Source organism: Pongo abelii, chromosome 19 (genome assembly GCF_028885655.2).
Source record: "Pongo abelii isolate AG06213 chromosome 19, NHGRI_mPonAbe1-v2.0_pri, whole genome shotgun sequence".
NCBI lineage: Eukaryota > Metazoa > Chordata > Mammalia > Primates > Hominidae > Pongo > Pongo abelii.
Window position 1 is genome coordinate 78,862,653 of NC_072004.2, and position 22,621 is coordinate 78,885,273.

Sequence of the window (22,621 nt, forward strand, 5' to 3'; positions counted from 1 at the left end):
TTTCATCCTCCTGTGGGAAACCACAGACTCTACTGACGTCCAGAGATGCAAAGGTGATAGGCTAGATAACTGCTGAGTAAACCCTGAGCCTGCTGTGGCAGGTCCTAAGCTTGAGCTGACATCTGAATCCTGTCCAGCTGAGGGGGCAGCCAAGTGTCCCAGTGCAGTAAGTTGATCTCTGATGTAGTTAAATATGACATGCCTACTGTGTGAAAAGAGTTGTCTTAGGTACTCTTCTAGCAAGTAAATAATACGCTTCTTACCATCGAAGGCCTTACAGTCTGGGCCTTAAGAACCAAATGTATATTGGATTTTAGACTGATTACAAAACAGCATGTCAAGTATGCTTGATCCTTTCAAGTGAAAATAGAAATGTTGAAGGGAAACAGATCCAGAATATGAAGGGGTGGATGGAGAATTTAAAAGTGGGGATGGAGTTATTGAATAAGGCTGAGTAGTTTAAACTCTGAATTTCTTGTTTATTTTATTTGTATTTGTTTTTGTCTTTTTTTAGAGGCAAGGTCTCACTCCATCACCCAGGCTGGAGTGCAGTGGCCTGATCATAGCTCACCAAAGCCTGGAACCCCTGGGCTCAAGCGATCCTCCCATCTCATCCTCCCATCTCAGCCTTCCTAGTAGCTAAGACTACAGGCTCACACCACCACACCTGGCTAATTTTTTAGTTTTTTGTAGAGACAGTCTCACCATGTTGCCCAGGCTGGTCTCAGATTTCTGGCCTCAAGCAGTCCTCCCACCTCAGCCTCCAAAAGTTCTGGGATTATAGGTGTGAGTTACTGCACCCAGCCAAATATTTATTTTTTTAATTGACAAGTAAAAATGGTATATGCAGTTATGTATCACTTCACGATGGGGATATGTTCAGAGAAATGCATTCCAAGAATTGTGTCCTTAGGTGATTTTGTCATTTGTAAACATCATAGAGTGCACTTACACAAACCTAGATGGTATAGCCTACTACACACCTAGGCTGTATAGTATAGCCTGGTGCTCCTAGGCTACAGACCTGTACAGCGTATTACTGCACTGAGTTACTGTAAACAGTTGTAACACAGTGGTATTTGTGTAGCTAAACATATCTAACCATAAAAAGGAACAGTGTTTATGGTGTACAACATGATGTTTTGATGCAGGCTGTATATCCCTTATCTGAAATGCTTGGTTTTATATATCGCTTATTTTGCATTTTGAACTATTTGCATTATACTTACTGGTTGAGCATTTCTAATCCAAAAATGTGAAATCCAAAATGCTGCAATGAGTATTTCCTTTGAGTGTCATGTTGGTGCTCAAAAAGGTTCAGATTGTGGAGCGTTTCTGATTTCAGATTTTCAGATTAGGGATACTCAAGCTGTATATGTATACATTGTGGAATGGCTAAATCAAGCTACTTAATGTGTGCATTACCTTACACACTTTTTTCTTCTGGCGAAAACGCTTAAAATGTACTTTCACAGCAATTTTCAAGTATATATTGTTATTAACTATCACTATGATTATAGTTAACTATAGAGTAGATTTAGTGTACTAGTTAACAACTAGTACCGTAGATCTCTTGAACTTATTTCTTCTTTCTAAGTGAATGTTGTGTCTTTGACCAACATCTCTCCAATCCCCCCCATCTCCTAGTTTCTGGTAACCACCATTTTATTCTTTGACTCTATGAATTTAACTTTATTAGGTTAAACTCCAGATTTCTTTCGTGACCTGGGCTCAGTGTCCTCTCGTGTTTATTTCCCCCACCTGGGGAGGGAGAAGGGGCCCTGGCATTGTGATCAATGACAAACATGTCCTGGGCTCCTATTTGATGAGACTGTCTCAAGGAGTTAGCACTATTATCAATGGAAAGCTTCTGCTCAGTTCAGAAAACGTTCACTGAGCTCTGGTGCAGTGAGGGCCGAGGCAGGTGGATCACTTGAGGTCAGGAGTTCAAGACCAGCCTGGCCAACATGGTGAAACCCATCTCTACTAAAAATACAAAAATTAGCCAGGCATGGTGGTGCATGCCTTTAATCCCAGCTACTTAGGAGGCTGAGGCAGGAGAATTGTCTGAACCCGGGAGGTGGAGGTTGCAGTGAGCCAAGATTGGGCCACTGCACTCCAGCCAGGGCAACAGAGCAAGACTCCATCTCAAAAAACAAAAGAAGAAGAAGAAGAAGAAGAAGAAGAAAATGCTCATTGAGAATTTATTACATGCAAATAGAATACATAAAAATAGATAAATAATGGAATAAGTTGACTTATGTTAAGCATACTTAAGATGAGGTAGCAGTAAACTGTGAGAAGCTTCTTAGAGGCAGGAGGATGGAGATGGTTCCTAGAGAATGAGAAGAAGTGAGGCAAGTCATGGGGGAAGAGAAGCTCTTCCACACATGGAGCAGCATGACCAAGAGTGAGGATGCAGGAGGATTGACGGGAGATCCGAGAGGCAGAGAGTGAGGATGCGGGAGGATTGACGGGAGATCTGAGAGGCAGTGAGCACATCCATTTGGCCGAAGTGGAGGATTCTCAAAGGGGAATAATAAAACAGGTATAGAGAATAATTAGGAATAGACTGTAGATGACCCTGAATTCTCAGTAAAACGACTGGAATCTGTTTTATTGAAAGCTTATAGGATGAACTTTCAACAGTTGAGATACAACTGGCATACCAGGATCAGTCTTAAAATGGAAATAGTCCAGAAACGAGCAGTGTTCTTTGGAGGAGCGTGCCCCTTCAGCGCACTTCCCCTCCTGCTGTGCAATTCCGTGTCTCCTCAGCCCTGTGCTATCACTTGCCTTTGCAGGTGCCTCCATTGCTCTTATGGACAAAGAAGGATTGACAGCCCTCAGCTGGGCTTGTTTGAAGGGCCATCTCTCAGTAGTACGTTCTCTGGTGGATAATGGAGCTGCCACAGACCATGCTGACAAGAATGGCCGTACCCCACTGGATCTGGCAGCTTTCTATGGCGATGCTGAGGTGGTAAGTACCTTTAAACAAGCCTCAAGAGAGCAGAGAGAGGGGCTGTTCTCCATCCATACTACCTGGGGTTGAAAGTGGCGTGATGTATTGATGATTCCTGATACAGAGCTCTCAGATCTATACTTACTAGAGAGCAAGAATATTCAAAATGCTATTAAAGATCAAGAATATAGCTAAGGCCTGAAATACCATGGCGGCATAGCCTGGGGTAGGCCAGCAGTTGAAAAAGGGCAGGCAGCAGCCAGAGCCCTCGGTGGAACAGTGCTGAGCCATTACGCCTGTCCTAACGTCTCTGTTTGATCCATGTCCTAGGTCCAGTTCCTGGTAGATCATGGGGCCATGATTGAGCACGTTGACTACAGTGGAATGCGCCCTTTGGATAGGGCAGTGGGGTGCCGGAACACTTCTGTTGTTGTCACTCTTTTGAAGAAAGGAGCCAAGATAGGTAGGAGAAGGGAAGAGGATGTTGGCCATCTGTGCCCAGGGGCCAGACTGGTCCAGTGGTCTGGCTGCCCTGGGTATTTGGTGTGAGTGTATATAGTTCCCCCTCCTCCCTGGCCCAATTATTGTCCAAGTGAACAGAGAGGCTCTTGGCCCAGGGAAAGCGCCATCTGAGCCATGGTCTGCAGTCCCCTGTGTCCAGAACCACATGGTTCTCTACCATGTCCCTTGTAGCCTTAGCCAGGAGGCTGCTCTGGCCTTAAGCACCTCTCAGCACTGCCTCTGTTCCAGCCCCACTCTGTCAGCATCCTGGATCTCTGCACTGCCGTGAGCCTTTGCTTTCCCTTGCTCTGAATGTGCTTCAGACTCAAGTCCCTGCTGCCGCTGTCCCAGCTGCTCCCCAAGCCCACAGACCTATAGACGAGGGTTGGCTGATAAGCTGGCTTTGTGCTGCCTGCCTCTCACTGCTGCTTTTTCCTTCTTTTTTTTTTTTTCACCTTCATCCATTTTTTTTTCCTCTCCTACAACTTTTTGTTTTCTCCTTTCTTTGAAGGTTGTCAGACGTTACCGAGTCGCCCACGAGGTATATTTCACCGCTGTCAGCATCAGGCGTGGTCTGATGGCTTGGTCAGCTTTGCCTTCTCCTCTTTGGTTTAGCCTGCATGAGTTCCCTACACCTCTAATCTTTTAATTTACTTCACCTTAAAAGAAGATTTTTTTTAATGACTGTTGTAGAGAATAACTTGAACTTTTGATAACTAACCTTGAAAAGCGTAGTTTGTAAATAATTCAGGCATTTGTAAACTAATCCATTTAACCTTTTCTTTCTTTTTGTGGGTAAAGTCATCCTCAGTAATGTTGGTTTGTTTCACATCTGATTGACATTCAAACTGTGCTCCTGCTTCAAAGTGAATCCCGGGGAGTCCTAGTTGGTACTTATCATTTAAGGGAAACTTTAGAGTTATCAGTGGTTTCCCTTCTGCAAAGTACATATTTTAAAGTTAAGAGGCTAAACATCTGGGGGTTTTGAGTCCCAAATCCAAAATAAATTACCCTTTTTGGATTTTTCAAATCCTGTGGTAATGTTTAATATAAATCCTTTCTCCCAATTTCCTTATTTAAAATAATTCCAAACTGAGCCATTGCCTGCCTACATGCAGCATGCAGGCTTTGCTGCCCTCGCGTGGGGCAGGCTCACATGGTTCCAGTATTCTTATTTTAAGGTGAATACAAATCCAATGCAGCTTCTTGGCAGTGGGAGTTACTAAAATACTCCCAGGTCTAAAAGATGAGGTACTAATTGTGGAGCAAGTTGTTCTCTCAGCAGAAATTCCCCTAGGGTATTTTTTTCACCTAGCTTCCTACCACCCTTACATTGTATGAGTTTTTTACCCATCATGCATCCTGTACACTACAGGTCCAGCCACATGGGCGATGGCCACCTCCAAACCAGACATCATGATCATCCTGTTGAGCAAGCTGATGGAAGAGGGGGACATGTTTTATAAGGTGAGGGGAGGGAGGGACACAGTTTCTTCAGAACAGCCACTGACTGTTTTCCACGTGTAGAATCTTCCAAAGTCTTGATAATTCTCATCCTTTGCATAGAGGCAAAGGGAAAATACTGTTCCTCAGTGATGGCCTCATATGTTGGGGATCCTGGGGTTCTACCTTACCAAGAGAGCAAGAGTAGCCTATACTTGCCTGCAGCTGATCAACCTAAAGCCCTGGTTTCACCTGGTCACTTACTGGTGGTTTTGTCGATTTTTACATGGAATCTGTTAGGTAGGATTTGGAAACTCATGAGACAAGTCAAAGTAAAATTATGTAGTATAGCTATTTCCAGTATGTTGATCCTAGCTTTCATTTGTCATAATATATACATAGATTTAAAAGTATATAGTAACAATAGCTTATCAGCATCCTTGAATAAGATAAGGAAACCAAGACAAATAGCAATTATAAGATTTGTTTGAAATCATTCACTGAATGACAACAATAACAAAAACTGTGGAGTCTTTTTGTACTCACAGTCCAAGTTGAAGGCTCCATACCCTGACACGAACTCCTTGGTCTATTACATGTCAAAGTCATCGCACTGGATCAGCTGGATTACCCTGTCCCGAAGCTTCATACAAATCCAACCCAGTTTTTGGCAGCAGGCATCACTGACACTTCCCCAGGACTAAAAGATAAGGAAAAATAGTTGTGAAGCATATTATTATCACCTGTGTCAGGAGTGTACAAGTTCCTAGGAGCGGAATTCTATCTTCTAAGTACCCTTTGAATGAGTCATGGTAATCTAGGACTCTCAGGCTTTCAGGAAGCTTAAGTCCTGGCGCAACCTTGATTTTACGTGACTTCAAAGAAGGTCCTCATTACCCTAGATGTCATATTTATGGACTTCACGATGGCATTACTCTCAGGTTATGTCCTGGTTATAGCATAACTTCTGGTGTTCTGAGGCAAGGAGTCCTCTTAATGAAAATATGCAGTGCCATTATTGTTCCCCTCAGAATTCTACCTTGAAAGACTCCAAATCTCTCCTTAGTGAATGGTGCTAAGGGAAAAGTAAAAGACTGGGATCCCTGTGGAGTTGTAACTAGAGAGAAGGAATAGAGTGGATAAAGATCAGCTAAGGGGGTGGGAGATGCCACCTGCATCTTTCTGGTCCCAGCTTATAGATTTTCAGATACAAAGTGGAAGAAAAGTTCAAGGTTGCTGTGGCCAGATCTCTAAATTGGTCATAGATTTACTTCATCTTGGATAATCCCTCCTGCAACATCAGATGGAATCACAAACTCTAAACTTCACCTTTCTACCGCCACCATACTCCATGCCTTTTCCAAAAATGGGGAACACTGATTGGTATTATTTTATGCCATGAGATTAGGGAAGCAACCGCTAGACTGCTTTAGCTCCCACATCCTTCGTGAGGAAGAGAGTAACTTCTAGAGGGCTGGCCAGGTGGAACGTCAGACCAAAAAAACAGTTCTCCAGACAAGCCAGAAATTAAGGAGGAAGTAATAACTTTGGAGTGCTTGGGACTAGGAAGTCATATGTGTTCTAGAGAGCAAAGGAACTTTGAAATGAGCATGGTCAGCCTCTTTGGAATCCAGTTGGGAAGTCAGGGTCCAGGGCCTTCCATTTGCCAAGACTTTGTCTCCCTGGCTTGTATCTTGGGTATCCCCTCAACCTTGCCTTTCCTGCCAGGTGAGTTTCCTATAGAAAAGACTAGACCCTTCTGCCTTCACCATCAGGGCCAGAACTCCTCTCTAGGCTGGCGTTTGGGAGGGTTAGCCCTTAGTAACAGCTGCTGAGAAGAGGAAGGGAGTGGGGACCACACTTCCTCAGCTGTTCAGCAGACCAACTGTGTGTTTCGCCATCTTGTGCTCCCATTAGAAAGGTAAAGTAAAGGAAGCTGCCCAGCGCTACCAGTACGCCCTGAAGAAGTTCCCTAGAGAAGGGTTTGGTGAGGACTTGAAAACTTTCCGGGAACTAAAGGTGTCTCTCCTCCTCAACCTCTCTCGGTGTCGCAGGAAAATGAACGTAAGTCCCTGTCACCCCAACTCCTTTCTGCAATCCTGGTAGCTGATAGCCCGTGTCACTCACTAGCTTTTACCAGGCCCCTGAAATCCTCCTCTGCCCCATTTGGAACTTGGTTGTCCTTCACAGAGCACTGACATTTGCAATTTGAAAGAAATCAAGTCTAAGTACAATCTGTATCTCAAACTGTAAAGAAATTAATGCTGCGAGTACTTTGCAGCTTTCTGAATGTTCATAATTTCACTGAAAGTGATGAGGATACCATCTTTCCCACCCCCATACCACCAAGTCAGTGTTCTGGTCTTTGGGAAAATGTGAGAGCAGTGGTCACTAGAATTCCAGTTGCAATTAGATGTGAATTGTAGTCATTACTCTCAGGTATATTCCCTTGTCATTTGAAGAAGGGCTAAGAAGAGGGCTCGGACCATGGTCTTGAAGGTTTAATTTCTGAGGCTATTGAACTTTTTGCCTCTTTCCTCATCTTTGTATCCCAGCATGCTATGTCCCTTCTTGTCCTAGAGGGAATCTCAGAACTCCCCCTGGACCTTTATCATCTCCCTGGTAAGCTGCGGTCCTTCCTGCCTACCTTGCAGACCCATCTCAGATGTCCCCAGACACTGCTCCCTCAGCCACTGCCCTTCAACATAAAGACACTCCAAGCCAAGAACCCTCTCTCAGGTTTTGGAAATAGCTAAGATTGTGTCAGGAGTCTCTGACATCCACCAGCCTGAGGTCTCACAGTTCCTCAGGAGATAAAAATAATCCAAGCCAAACAGATGTATTGATCAATTAAAAACTTAGCTGGACAGAAGCAAGATTTGAACCTCATGGCCAGGGATCTTCAAAGATCTGCCTGTGTAACCTTTAGATCATCCATTCCAGACCCTAAACCCTGACACTGGAAGGAGCCTGAGTTAAACCTGACTGTCTCAGAGAACACAGCCATGACCTTCAGAAGCAGAATTAAACCTGACTGTCTCAGAGAACACAGCCATGACCCTCAGAGGCAGAGTTAAACCTGACTGTCTCAGAGAACACGGCCATGGCCCTCAGAGGCAGAGTTAAACCTGACTGTCTCAGAGAATACGGCCATGGCCCTCTGAGGCAGAGTTGCTCCAGGGTGCTGAGGGAAGTGGGGATGTGGAAGAGGCCCCCCAACCCTGGGAAGGGAGAAGGTGGCGGTCTCGGGAGACAGGTTTTCATGCTCACGGGGTCTCCTGTGAAATGAAAGGAACAGCACCAAGGCCTCCCCTGGCACCAGCCGATGAGGATGAGGCAAAGCTCAGAAGTTGCTGCCAACCCACTGATCTCTTTTCCCTACTAAATAATAGACTTTTTAAAAATGCCCTCATATTTTTAGGAATAATGATGGTCCCAAAAGAACAAATAAAAGGGTAAGGCTGGAAGCAGAGCAGGGATAGAGGTTGACCCATAAAAGCTGAAATTCTTTCTAGCTCCACATTTGTTCAGAAGCGGTTGTTAATCATCTCCTGGGCCAATACTGTGCCAAACACCAGATGTCTGTCTGCTTAGGTAGACGATTTCCCATCAACTTTTAAAAAATTTTTTTACCTATGCCCCAGGGCCTTTGTTCTGCCCAAGGCCTTGTTTTCTGCCTTACGACTCATGACTATAACCAGAGGCTACCATGCTATACTGTGGCTTTGACACTAAAAGAAGGGGAAAACCCTCTCTTTTAGCTTAGTATTTAAGGGAATACTAAAAACCATAGGCTGCCTAGTCAGCATTGTTCCCCACCCCACCCGCCAGTCTCTGTTCCCAGGGGTTCTCGGAATGACATCCCTGTGAGCATGTTCCTCGAGGGAGAGCACAGACCTCAGTCACAGCCGGGGTCTTCTCTTGTTTTGTTTTATTTTTAATTTTAAGTGTTTCCTAAGTAAGGAACCAGTTAAGAAAAGGAACAGATCAGAGAAGCCTCTGTGAAATAGAAAGAAAACGATAATTAATGAGCACCTACTATGTGCCAGGAACTGTGCAGGGCTTTTAAATACTGTATCACACTTGATCCTACCTCTGGGGTAGGTATGGATGAGAAAATACACCATACACTTGGGGGTTATGAAGCTGGTCAGAGAATTGAACCCAGGTCTGTCTGACACCCCCTCTCCCTCTAGTCTCCGTAGTCAGTGCAGTTTCCTTTACAGACGTCATCCTCCTGGACTTTACAGGATACCTTCTCACCTGTCCCTTAGAAATCCAAAGTGTAGTGCGTGTAGCAGGAAGGTGTGGGGCTCAGACCAGCGTCCACATGAAGTCTGGACTTGTGTGCGTTTGCCTCCTACATGCATGGATAACTTCAGGAGCTTCACTGGAAAGGGTTGGTGTTTGGCTTCCGGGCTGAGAACTTTATTAGAAAGGCAAAAAGAGGGAAAATTAAAACTATTTTAATATTCTGGGCAGATAAAGTCCAGTGAGCAGTCGCAGGGGTACACAGGACAAAGGCAGAAGGAACTTTCAGTCCACAGGCCCCACGGCTAGAGCCATGTCAGGCACGTCTAGCGTCCCAGGCGTTCCATCCATGAATGTCAAAAAATGTACAAATAATTTGTTTTATTCCCAAGTTGTCTATTTTTTTATATCTCATCAATGACTCATTTGCACACCTATTGTAATGACAGGATTTTGGAATGGCGGAGGAATTTGCTACTAAGGCCCTGGAGCTGAAACCGAAATCTTATGAAGCTTACTATGCGAGAGCAAGGGCAAAACGCAGCAGCAGGTGAGGAGAGAGAGAGAGGGTGAAAGCAAGAGGTCTCTTTTCTGAAAATTTGGCCAAGGCAGCGTCGGCCACCCTGGGGCATATGTACCCAAATACATCTCTGTCCTTGAGAACCGTCAGGGCCAAGCTTTGGGGATGGCTCCCATAGCACAGCCCTCAGCTCGAGATCGGCAAATCTGCTGGGCTGTGGAGACCACGAATGTTTCACTTCGGGAGAAAAACACTTTTTCACTGGAGAATGGCAGCTTCTTCCAAGAAGCCTCTGCCGTCTCTCAGGCATTTTTCAACCCCTAGAGCAGCTAGCATAAAGAGACAACAGCGACTTAAAGAAATCACTTAAGCAGAGCACCCCACCCCCTCTTTAGAGGGAAAGTAGGATGGTTCACTTAACATCACAGGTTCCTCTTCCTTCTCCCATAGGCGTTTGAGGAATCCCGGATTAGTTAGTCTTCCCTTTGGGGCTCTCCTCAAGTCTGGTGGCATCAGACCCTCTTCCACCTAAACCATCACCCACCACACACACACAGAGTCAGGAAGTCCTTGCTGCCAGGATGGAGAGGACCCAAGAGAACACCATTCCACATTCCTCGTGCCCATCTGCTGTAGTTTGGCCACTGGGCAGAAAAGCTCCCAGAAGAACCTAGAACCCTGCCATCAGTGATCTTTGTGTAACTTGTCACTGTGTCTTATGCCTCCTGCCCTCTTTCTCCCCAGCTGCATGGGAAAGAACTGCTTCAGGTTCACTGCTATGACCAGGGGCATATGGTCCTGAAAATCACACCCAGGTTGAGGCTAGTGATGGTGGTGGCAGTGATTGCACTCTTATGTAGCTGGGGTAACAAAGTCCTCACAGAAACCTGACTCAAATTCTCCTTCCCTCTGGATAGTTCCTTTTTCACAAGGCCAGTTGCCCCTGTCAGGTGATATTAGTAGAGAAGATGGGAATGTCTCTGACAGTTCATTTCTTCATTTGTAAATTAGAGTCTCCTTGGAGTCAGCTCAGCTCCAGCCTCGAGTGACGTAGTCAGCAAGCCTAATGCCTGCCCCACTTTGATAGAGCAAATGGAGACAGCAATTCTGAGAGATGAGGGTTAGAAAGGGCAGAGGACAGGGTTCTTGCCTAGAGTAGAAAAGGCCTGAAATTTGGAGCTAAAATATTAAGAATATAAAGAAAAATTCCTGCTGGATCAGCAAGATTTTTACATATGTAGTGTTTTTTTGTTCCTAAGCTACTTGACAGTGACCCTGTAAATGACAACCCCCCCCAACTCTCATGCTGCCTGGTGTGTGTTTGGGCACCAAAACAACTTCCCGAAGGGCCTGGCTGGACTGACACAATGGGGCATTTCTCCACTATTCCCAGAGAGGCCAGAAGGAAGATGGAGGCCGAATGGGTTAGAGAATCATTCGGACTCTTCCAGAATGAGTCTTCCTGTTTCCTTCCCTATAAATCCAACTAAACCGAAACACCCCAGACCCACAGACGCCACCACAGCTCTCTGAGATAGTGACCATGTTCTCAGCTCTTGGTGATTTCTCTGGATTCAGAATAACTCCAGTTCCTGTGTTCACATTTTGTCAAGCAGACAGTTCGCAGCAGCCTTAGAGGACCTGAACGAGGCCATCAAGCTGTGTCCCAACAACCGTGAGATCCAGAGACTTCTGCTGAGAGTGGAAGAAGAGTGTAGACAGATGCAGCAGCCACAGCAGCCACCGCCACCACCGCCACCACCGCAGCCTCAGCAACAGTTGCCAGAAGAAGCAGAACCTGAACCACAGCATGAAGACATATACTCTGTACAGGATATATTCGAGGAGGAGTACCTGGAACAGGATGTTGAAAATGTTTCCATTGGCCTCCAGACAGAGGCCCGGCCCAGCCAGGGGCTCCCGGTCATCCAGAGCCCACCCTCCTCTCCCCCGCATCGGGATTCAGCCTACATCTCCAGCTCACCTCTTGGCTCTCATCAGGTTTTTGACTTCCGGTCCAGTAGTTCTGTAGGCTCTCCCACTAGACAGACCTATCAGTCCACCTCACCTGCCCTTTCTCCAACTCATCAGAACTCACATTACAGGCCTAGCCCACCACACACTTCCCCGGCTCATCAGGGAGGATCTTACCGTTTCAGCCCCCCTCCTGTGGGAGGACAGGGCAAAGAATACCCAAGCCCTCCCCCTTCCCCTCTCCGGAGAGGGCCTCAGTATCGGGCTAGCCCTCCAGCTGAAAGTATGAGCGTCTATAGATCCCAGTCTGGTTCACCCGTGCGCTATCAGCAGGAAACAAACGTCAGTCAGCTTCCTGGCAGACCCAAATCTCCATTATCCAAAATGGCCCAGCGGCCCTACCAGATGCCTCAGCTCCCTGTGGCAGTTCCCCAGCAAGGGCTCAGGCTACAGCCTGCCAAGGCCCAGATTGTGAGAAGTAACCAGCCTAGCCCAGCTGTCCATTCAAGCACTGTCATCCCCACAGGAGCCTATGGCCAAGTAGCCCATTCAATGGCCAGTAAATACCAGTCTTCACAAGGAGACATAGGAGTCAGCCAGAGCCGGTTGGTTTATCAAGGGTCAATTGGGGGAATCGTAGGGGATGGGAGGCCGGTGCAGCATGTCCAAGCCAGCCTGAGTGCAGGCGCCATCTGTCAGCACGGAGGATTGACCAAAGAGGATCTTCCACAGCGACCTTCCTCAGCATACCGAGGTGGCGTGAGATACAGCCAGACACCACAGATCGGACGCAGCCAGTCAGCATCCTATTACCCAGTCTGTCACTCAAAACTAGATCTGGAGCGCTCCTCCAGCCAACTAGGTTCCCCTGATGTGTCACATTTAATCAGAAGACCTATCAGCGTCAACCCTAACGAAATCAAACCGCACCCGCCAACTCCTAGGCCGTTGCTGCATTCCCAAAGTGTAGGCCTTCGCTTCTCTCCATCTAGCAATAGTATCTCCTCCACCTCCAACCTAACTCCGACCTTCCGGCCATCTTCTTCCATCCAGCAAATGGAGATCCCACTGAAACCCGCATATGAGAGGTCATGTGACGAGCTGTCGCCAGTGTCTCCAACTCAAGGAGGTTACCCCAGTGAGCCCACTCGATCCAGGACCACACCATTCATGGGGATCATAGATAAAACAGCACGGACTCAGCAGTACCCCCACCTCCACCAGCAGAATCGGACCTGGGCAGTGTCATCCGTGGACACCGTCCTCAGTCCCACGTCTCCAGGCAACCTGCCTCAGCCCGAGTCCTTCAGTCCACCATCATCCATCAGCAACATTGCCTTTTATAACAAAACCAACAATGCACAGAATGGTCATTTGCTGGAGGACGATTATTACAGCCCCCATGGGATGCTGGCGAATGGGTCTCGCGGAGACCTCTTGGAGCGAGTCAGCCAGGCCTCCTCCTATCCCGATGTGAAGGTAGCTCGGACTCTACCTGTGGCTCAGGCATACCAGGACAATCTGTACAGGCAGCTGTCCCGAGACTCTCGGCAAGGGCAGACATCCCCTATCAAACCAAAGAGACCATTTGTGGAGTCTAATGTTTAAAAGACGTTTTGTTGGAGTGAGACCCATATGTTTTCACTGCACATTTTCAGGCTTGGTTTCCACATTTGAGGTAGTTCTCTGGCTTAATTTCTCATGTAGTTTCTGTGTGGTGTTCAGAGGTGGCAGCCCACATGCTGAAATCCTTTGCATGCAGCCGACTGGGAAGCGGCCTCCCGGGAGCCAGGACTTCAGTTTCTCTTGTCTGTGCCCAGCCACATGCTCTCTCCCTCTCTTCAGATGCCAACGAGGAGATTTTCGTGCCGTGTGCTTTAACCCAGGGAGATCAGACACACTGGTCAGCTTTTTCCAGGAGACAATCGCTTTCACTGATGTTCTTGTTGTGTAATTGTCTTTTTCCTTTTTTAAAAAATAAGGTGTTCCTGTTCGTTTTCTTCTAGAAATTTTAGAAAGAGTGTGATGCCCCTTTGCCTTTGCATTCTTAGCCAGTGTCACCCACACAGCCAGCCGCAGCGCATTCTCATGCTGTGGTCCCTCCCCAGACCGCCAGCGCCCTGCAGCCACCAGGTCTACAGTGTGCATTAGGATTATTGCTGGTCTTCCTAGGGGGTAAAAGGATCAGAGAGAGAAGAATTAAGTGCTAAATTGGAAGAAAACCCCAATATAATTATGTAAAATGTCACTACATTGATTTTCCAAGAGGCATTGTAGGAACATGTCAAAAACAGCCAGCCCTTTAAATATTGCAGTCAGCCAAGGAAATTAGATGAGAATTGTGGCTATTAAGAGAATTCACTGAGAGTTCTTCTCTAGATTTTTAGCCGACAACCACTAAAAGCTGCTGCTTTTCCAGGGTTGGGGAGGAAATGAATACATAGAAAAACAAAAAAGATTGTTCTGGATTTTCAGTGAAAGGCTATAGGAAGTCTGTTCTGGAGACATCTACTTTTTAGATCCTGATACATCACTGAGTGTCATACTCCACTAAAAGGAAACTCTAACTGAAGGCTGGCTGGTGTGACAATCCCGTTAGTTGGATCTTCACCTACAGCCAGATTTTGTTCTAGTGGCCGTCTTTCTGTAAACCCAGATGGTGTCATACAGAAATTGTTTCTTTCAGAAGCAGATTGGAATCTCTTGGGACCATGAGACTGAGTCCCAATATTTCCACCCAGGGTCATGCCCGTTGTTGTCTACTTCCATTTTGAGATCTATAGTTTGATTATTATTACAGGAACTGTTTCTTTTCTTTTTCTAGGAGTATTTATAAGAGTGTGATATTTTAAAGTCAGACACAGCAAAAACTGTTTCAGGGTGAAGAAAGACCCCTTTCAGCCCTGTTTTGTAGCCCTGGGTGGGGGCATGAGATAGCAAGCTTCTGATCTGGTCACTGTACACATCTTCTAGGTCTCGTGGTCATTTGGTAGGCTGACCTTTGAGTGAGCGAGGCCACTATTGAGTGGATAGCAAGAACATTGGAACCAAAGCCTTGGCACAGGCCTGGCACTGGCTGTACATCAGCCCTTACAACTAAACAACCCAACAAACTAAGCAACTGAAACGAAACAAAGGAGCATTCGTTCTCTGTTATTAGGAATCATTCTGCTCTGTTAGGGAAGGGCTGCAGGAAGGGCAGTTTCCTGAATAAAAATCTGGCTGTGACCAGTCCGATGTGTCTGGTAAGTAAGTAAGTAAATAAGTAAGTAAGTGCCCTTTGAAGGGATCATTAAGACACAGGGAGCATGAACCTGAGATCAGAAGCATTTCTTTACTAATTTAGATTCTGCCAAATAGACGGACCTCTCCACCCCCAAACCTAAAACAGGCCAGGACTTGTCTCTTTGTGCTGAAAGCAAATAGCGGGACTAACTCAAGCCCCAGCCTCTTTCCACCCTCCCTGATACCTAAGGACTGCTTTCTCAGCTAGACCAGGGTGGGTATCAGCGACGCCTTCTCAGCTAGACCAGGGTAGGCATCAGCGTCCTCTCTCCATCTCTATACCCCTCTCTCTCACATCAGGAAGATGAAATGTGTAGCTCTAGCGGCAGCCTCTAGCCAGGAGCCCAGTGGCCTCTCAGATTGCTTTTTGGCCAGGTCTCAGCACTGCTGGCCTCTTTGCATCTTACTCCTTACAACCGCCTCTCGCTGAGGAGCCACTGCATTTTGAAGAATTTCTCAGTGTCTGTTAGAAAAGTGCTCCTGCTCATTTGAAACGCCACACATCCACCCACACTCACCTGTCCAGGCGAATGAGCAGGTCCTGTAGCTTTACAAATATGCCACTGATGCCGCTTCTCCCCAGGGTCTCTCAGTTTTCCAGGACAAAAAGATTTAGGGCCTATACCCTATGGGCAAAACACCTAAAATGTCAACAGTCAAAATGCCATTCTTTTTGGCCATCATAAGAGGGAGTAGGTATCACTGCTGCATGCCAGTTGTTTTTGACTAGAATATGCCAACCAGAGCTTGTTGGGGCAGGAGACGTTTTTCCTTACAAGCAGACTGCCTGTGCCCTGTGCCCTGTTTGCTACTTCACTGCCATGGAATGATCCGAGTACTGTATTTCAGAGCTGCCCCTTCCCCAGCAGCAAACACTCGCTGAGTCCATGTCTGGCTTCAGGTGGGAGGAGATGTTTCAGATGAAACTTAACTCAATTCATATCACCCTGAAATGGAGGACAGAGGTGACAAACTTCAGTTTAATAGGTTTCTCACCAAGTTGTATGTTCCATTGGCCCAGGATTCTTGCACTAATGGGTTTCTATCACATCATGTCTATAAATGGGTGCACTTTACTGTTTGAATTTGTAACTGAAGTACTGGATATTTAAGTGTGAGTAATGTCTTCATTAGAAAATAGCAGAACCGCTTTTGTCTTTTAGTGTATTTTTCAAGAAAAAAGGAAAGGAAAGACATCAAGCAGTGGATCACAACATTTATAGCACAAGAAATAACTTGTATATAAGCATCAAAAAGATTAAGAATTTTTTAATATGAAAAATATTTGCAGTGATTTTAAAGTGCTTTTCCAGCAATGTTCTTAGGGACTCCTGAGACACGGTTACTTTATCTACTGGATCAGTAAGGCACACAATTAACAATTAACAATTAATGTTTATTTACAAAGTAAAGGGAAAACCTGTGTAACATGAGAATTTGGCATGACAAAATGGAGACCATTTTGTATCTGCTGTTGTATCTTGTCCGGGTTGCAGATGTGCACTATTAAAGTCCCAAGTTAATAGAGCACAAACCCTTCTCGCTCCTCCCCCATGTGCCCCTCTTTTTAGATGTGTATAACTTAAACTCGATGGCTCAGGAAAATTCCACTAATTAGAATCATGTACAGTACCCCAGGTCGTTGTCCAGATATACGAGTTTGCTAATGTAGTTAAGCCTGGATTATTAAACACTTTTCCTAAATTATTGTAAACAACAGCTTAGAGAAAGGTATTCTCAGTCCTTATATTGTATAGTAGTTTATGAGCCCCTCTCTAAATATTGGTATTTTTATATTCCAGAGATGTACCCAATAGAAAAAATTAAAAATTAATCAGTATCTAATTTAATATCCATAAGTATTTTTCCTTAGAGTTTAGTCACGTACAGTGGGCTATGTGGATGTCACTTGTGCTTCACCATAGTTTACCACTAGGTGTCACTGTGGCTCTGCACTGCGCTTGTTTTGTAGCAAAGAACCGCGGCATCCCCTCGGGAGAGAGGAGCTGCTTCCAGGGCAACAGGCAAGCGGGCTCAGAGGTTCAGGAGAAGGGAACAGAGGCCTGGAAGGGGTCTTCGTGCATCTGTGCCAGTTGTGCAAGACGAACTCTTTGAACACTACATGCTTTGGACTTCAGCCAGGCAGAGGCTGGGAAAAGGTTGACCAGAGCTCCCTTGCTCTGGTAGAGGGATGGGTACATGGAGAAGCCCCTTCTTCCCCATGAGCCTCCCTCCTCTCAGTTCCTCTCAGCCTCCAGCTTTTATAACTCCAGAAGCGTCACAGTTGGGTGGTTTGATTCAGAGAGAGTTATTTTTCTACTGCAGAAATGCCTTGGACAAAACCAGTGCTCACTGAATCTTTGCCACAAAATGGAACAGGCTATCCCAGGGAGCAAGAGGTGCCCGCCCCTGTGCCCAGCCTCCTCTTGATGCTCCCAGTGCCCAGCAGCCTCGCCCACCCTGCCTGTCTGTTCCTGGGCTGCCCATTTCTCAAGAAACCGACCTGCAAAGGCAGCCGGCTGCTGCCTCCACACCGAGGGCTGTGCGGTCCTGCTGCTTGCTCACTGGGAGGTGCAGCTCTTTCTCCTCTTCCTCTAGGAATTCCAGACCGACCATCTACCATGACTTAACAGCAATGAACAAAGGGCTTAGGGGCAAGAGCTACCTGCAAAGACGTGTCATGGAACCCTTCACCATGCAATGCCTTGAACTCAGCTCTGGCTGCTCCCAAGAAAAGGTGGCTGGCTGGGGGCCTGGACACAAGCACAATGGGGCTGGTGGAGCCACTGTGCAGAGCTACTTGAATAATCACTGGGTTTTCATCAACTCCTTTTGTCATACAGACCACTCAAGGGCTGAAGTGTTGGTAACCTTCATTTCGGTGTCCAAAGCCTCACGGCAGATGAGCCACCCTGAGATGCTTGTGGCCACATGGTGGCCACAGTCAGAGCTTTGAAAGTCAGTACCAAATGAACGCATAATTGGACACCAAAAATCAAGTGTTACTTTCATGTTTCCTCACCCCATCATCTCATTGCCTCCTGCTGACTCTGATACCGACGCTGAGCTGACTTGCCGGGCTGCCGCTGGATGCATAGAGATAAGGCCAGCGCCGCGCTCATTTTTCCAGATAGACCTACTCTGTGGAACGGAAGTGCCCTAGCTGCTTTGTTTTTGTAGCACTTGCTGGCTGAATTTTTCTTTTGCTAATCGCTAACCAGAAAGTCTGGTTAGAGGGGGCTCAACTCAATCCCTTTGGTCCCCAGAGCCAGACAAGAGTTAATTCTGGAAAATTCAGTACTTGAATGTACCTGCCTTATTGCATACCAATTTACTGGGGGGAAAAAAAAAAGTTAAGAGATGCCGGCTCCAGATCTCCACTTCATTCACAGGTGATTTTGGAAATCCTGTAAGTTACACTTCCTGTTCTGGTTTTGTTTTGTTTTTTGTTTCCTTTGGCTGATTCCTGCTGAGTGAGGCCAGTTCCTCATCAGGCTCAGGGCAGGTGCCTTTTCAGGTGTGGCCTCCTTTCCATCTAGCACAGCATCTTTGTCTCTGTTCTGTCTCCTCCAAATCCAAGATGATTTTAATTAGTACAGACATGTACAGTCTACAATTAAAGAGTGATTTGTACTAATATGATTTTGATTCTTCCTCCTCTTTGCTGTCCTTTCAAGACACTTGCTGGAAAAAGCTTTAATGCACTTAGTTTTCCTTTAGGTTTTCTATGACTCAGATGTAAAGGACTTTCTCTGTACAGTATATTATCCAATGCATGTTTGTTCTCCTGATATATTGAACACCACACAGTTGTGAAGCCGCGCAGTGGGGATGCCCCACACCCCACAGAGGCATCTACCCCTGTGTATAAGGAAAGACATTTTCCTTTGCTGTACTTGCTTGAGCAGTTTTATTGTCTGTACATGTGAGCTGTGTGAGATAGATGTGAAAAGTTCAAATGAATGCATTTTCCTGCCCCATGTATACAGATTGTCATCTGTACAATGAACTGTATGTATGAAAGCAAATGTACTTATTTATAAATGGCTAACACTTGGAAAACCATGGTGTTGTGATGCTTTTCTCCTTCCATTACAGCCTCTTCACGGAGCTGGCTTTTAAGCTTACCCTCCTGAGGATGCAGTGATGGGGGCACCCTCCCTCAGGAGGAATTGGGCAGGTTAGGGCTAAGGCCAAATTCCCGATGATTTGCTTGGTCTCTTGTGGGACATTCAGAGCCACCCCTTTGTGCATTTATTCGCTCAGTCACGTTATTGAGCACCTCCTCTCCTCAGAGTTGGACACTGTGGTAGGCCCTCAAGACAGCTGTGGACAAGACGCCGTTCTAAGGAGCTGTCAGCACAGGCTTGTGACATTTGTTGAGAAAGGGGGGCTTTTTCTTCGTTGGAAGAGGTTTCTCTCTAGCTATACCCAGGGAGCACTGAGCTCTTGTTTCATTTTGTAGCTGAAGCTGCACCCAGTCCAGCCACCCTACCAAAGCCAAGGCTGAGGTGGGCTGCCAGCTTGAGTGGCTGTGTTTAGAGGCTGCATGCTGAGAGGGTAGCGAGCAGAGGGCACAGCTCCCACTGCAGACCTAAGGGCTTCGTCACAACTGGAGGCCCACTGCTTCCAGGGGCTTTGTCTTTTCATCAGAAATCTGGTCGAACTCCAGTCCTCACCATATAGAGAGCTAGGCAGCTGCATTGTGAATGGAAAAGTGGCAGGTTTCCTGCAACTGGCTGGAGACTCAATACCTTCTAAAAGGGAGCGGAGAGGAGGGGGGAGCAGCACTGAGCCTGCAGCCTTTCCTGTTTAACTGCTATCTCTGTGTTCACTTCAGGGACAAGTGAGGAGGGAGACCACTTCCTCTTGACATCAGATTTGTGCTAAACAAACATTCCTGCTGTGCATACCTGCATTTCCCAAAGCCTGGGGAAGCAGACAAACTCCAGGCAACACACAGCCCAGCCTAGACGCCACAGTTGCCTTCAAAGAGAAGAGGGGACTCTGGCAGCAGCCACCTGCTCAATCTCAAAACCATTCCTGGGCTGCTCCAGTTATTTCATTAAAAAATGGATAAGTCGGGGCCTGGTGCATTGGCTCACGCCTGTAATCCCAGCACTTTGGGAGGCCGAGGCGGGCGGATCACGAGGTCAGGAGATCGAGACCATCCTGGCTAACACGGTGAAACCCCGTCTCTACTAAACAAAACACAAAAAATTAGCCAGGCGTGGTAGCAGGCGCCTGTAGTCCCAGCTACTCGGGAGGCTGAGGCAAGAGAATGGTGTGAACCCAGGAGGCAGAGCTTGCAGTGAGCCGAGATCGCACCACTGCACTCCAGCCTGGATGACACAACGAGGCTCCATCTCAAAAAAAAAAAAAAAGAGTCATTGGCAAAACCCCAGCTTTTTAATTTATATTTTATATATATTTTCTTTTTTTTTTTTTTTGAGATAGGGTCTCTGTCATCCAGGCTAGAGTGCAATGGCGTGATCTCGGCTCACTGCAACCTCCTCCTCCCAGGTTCAAACAATTTTCCTGCCTCAGCCTCCCTAGTAGCTGGAATTACAGGCACCCGCCACCATGCCCAGCTAATTTTTGTATTTTTAGTAGAGACAGGGTTTCACCATGTTGCCAAGGCTGGTCTCAAACTCCTGACCTCAAGTGATCCACCTACCTCAGCCTCCCAAAGTGCTGGAATTACAGGCATAAGCCACGGTGCCCGACCTAGATGTTTTGTTTTGTTTTGTTTTTAGATGGAGTCTCACTCTGTCACCCAGGCTGGAGTGCAGTGGTGTGATCATAGCTCACTGCAGCCTCGACCTCCTGAGCTCAAGTGACCCACCCACCTCAGCCTCCCAAGTACGTGGGACCACAGTGCATGCCACCACACCCTGCTAATTTTTGTTTTGTTTTTCAGAGATGGAGTCTTGTTATGTTGCCCAGGCTGGTCTCGAACTCCTGGCCTCAAGCTGTCCTCCTGCCTTGGCCTCTCAAAGTGCTGGGATTACAGGCATGAGCCACCACACCTGGCCAAACCCCCAGCTTTTTAAGAAGTCCTGGGACATTGGAGGAAAGGAAAAGGAATGATTCATTTAAAAAAAACTATTAATACTTCTTAAAAAGAATTTACCCTCAACCTTAATAAAAAGCTACTCAGAGTAGAAGCAAACAGCAAACTCAGCAGAAGTCTGTGTAGATCCTCTGAAGCACCAAGTCAGACTTTCTTCCCCTGGTTATCTGCTCATGGGTGCCTTTTGGTAACTGCAGGCAGACACAGTACGCAGGTGCACATGTGGCCAAACCCCCCTGCGGTCGGCTGGGAATGGGTAGGTGAACCAGTGGGGAATGGAGTCACCCTCTTTCAGCTTCAAAAACAAGCTGGAGAAGCTTGCAGTCTTGGCAGCTGAGTTATTCCATTCTCAGGAATAAGATGGGGCGTTGATAACAGGTATCATGTCTGGAAGGCCCTGTGATAAAGAGAGGGCCTGCATAGAAGAGAAGGTGCTCAGAGTCCGTTCTAACAGGCCATCCTCTTGGGAGGTCCATTGTGTCCCAGACACTGTGATAGGGACTTCACGTATGTTCCCTAATGTATTCCTCACACCTCGACAGACGACACTGCTGTCTCCAAAACAGACGCAGAAGCAGATCCTGAGAGTTGAAGTTGCTCAGGGTCACAGAGGCACAGGTAGGCCTCTGAATCAGTCGCACTGACAGCTCTTCCCTCCACCACGCTGCCTCGTCTCTCAGAAGGGATGGTCTGAAAAGAGCAAGCAACCCGAATGGCGCCCCACGGAGTGCAGGCGCTGGGTCCAGGAGGATGGCGTGGGAAATGCTGTGTGCTTGTTTGGAGAAATAACTCTATGCCACAGTCAAGAGGAGTCGCTTTGGGACCCCAGTAAGAAAATGAGGTCCCTGCTGTTATCCAGCCAGAGATTCGTAGAGGAAGAGGTGAAGTGGCTCTCTGGAGAGGGAGGCATCATCCCTTGGTGACTGGGATCACTTCAGTATTCACAGAGACCCATAAGACTCAGAGGCTGGTGCAAAAAACAAACAAACAAAAAAAACAAATGAGATGCTGACTGAGGAACAAGTTTGTGACATGTATCAAGCCATGTGCTTTGAATGCTTTTCAGTAAATAAAGGTCCACACTCACCTGGGCGTGGTGGCTCACACCTGTAATCCCAGCACTTTGGGAGGCCAAGGCGGGTGGATCACCTGAGGTAGGGAGTTCGAGACCAGCCTGACCGACATGGAGAAACCCCACCTCTACTAAAAATACAAAAATTAGCTGGGTGTGGTGGCGCATGCCTGTAATCCCAGCTACTCAGGAGGCTGAGACAGGAGAATCACTTGAACCCGGGAGGCTGAAGTTGCAGCGAGCTGAGATTGCGCCATTGCACTCCAGCCTCGGCAACAAGAGCGAAACTCTGTCTCAAAAAAATAAAATAAAAAATAAAAATAAAGGTCCACACGGAAGCGTTGAATCAGGAGGAACTCTACAGGTGCCCTAAGGAAAGACCTCTCCGCTCTGGCTCCTACACATTACAGACCAGCTACAATACAGAAGACAAAGTTGAGACCAATGCGGGGAAGCAGGGACTCCTGTTACCTTATTAAAGGATTTGCTGTTGGGTCCCTTTAAATAGTGAGCTCTGGTGAGTTTTTAAATTGCTTTAAG

At 46.8% G+C, this 22,621-nt stretch overlaps 1 protein-coding gene across 6 annotated transcripts in view; it reads left to right on the top strand.

The window, feature by feature from the left end:
• TANC2 (tetratricopeptide repeat, ankyrin repeat and coiled-coil containing 2) overlaps positions 1 to 18,998 on the top strand; it is a 486,030-nt gene extending 467,032 nt beyond the window's left edge. For 4 of the 6 annotated variants that reach the window (XM_054537237.2, XM_054537241.2, XM_054537239.2 and 1 more), the window contains 7 exons: positions 2,805 to 2,980; positions 3,293 to 3,425; positions 3,975 to 4,004; positions 4,839 to 4,930; positions 6,824 to 6,970; positions 9,607 to 9,707; positions 11,294 to 18,998. In XM_054537237.2, coding sequence (XP_054393212.1) covers positions 2,805 to 2,980; positions 3,293 to 3,425; positions 3,975 to 4,004; positions 4,839 to 4,930; positions 6,824 to 6,970; positions 9,607 to 9,707; positions 11,294 to 13,259 — 2,645 coding nt within the window. In that variant the 3' untranslated portion in view covers positions 13,260 to 18,998. The remainder of the gene's footprint in view (positions 1 to 2,804; positions 2,981 to 3,292; positions 3,426 to 3,974; positions 4,005 to 4,838; positions 4,931 to 6,823; positions 6,971 to 9,606; positions 9,708 to 11,293) is intronic. The other 2 variants (XM_024234406.3, XM_054537238.2) reach the window with 1 other exon arrangement.
• Positions 18,999 to 22,621: the final 3,623 nt, after the last annotated feature.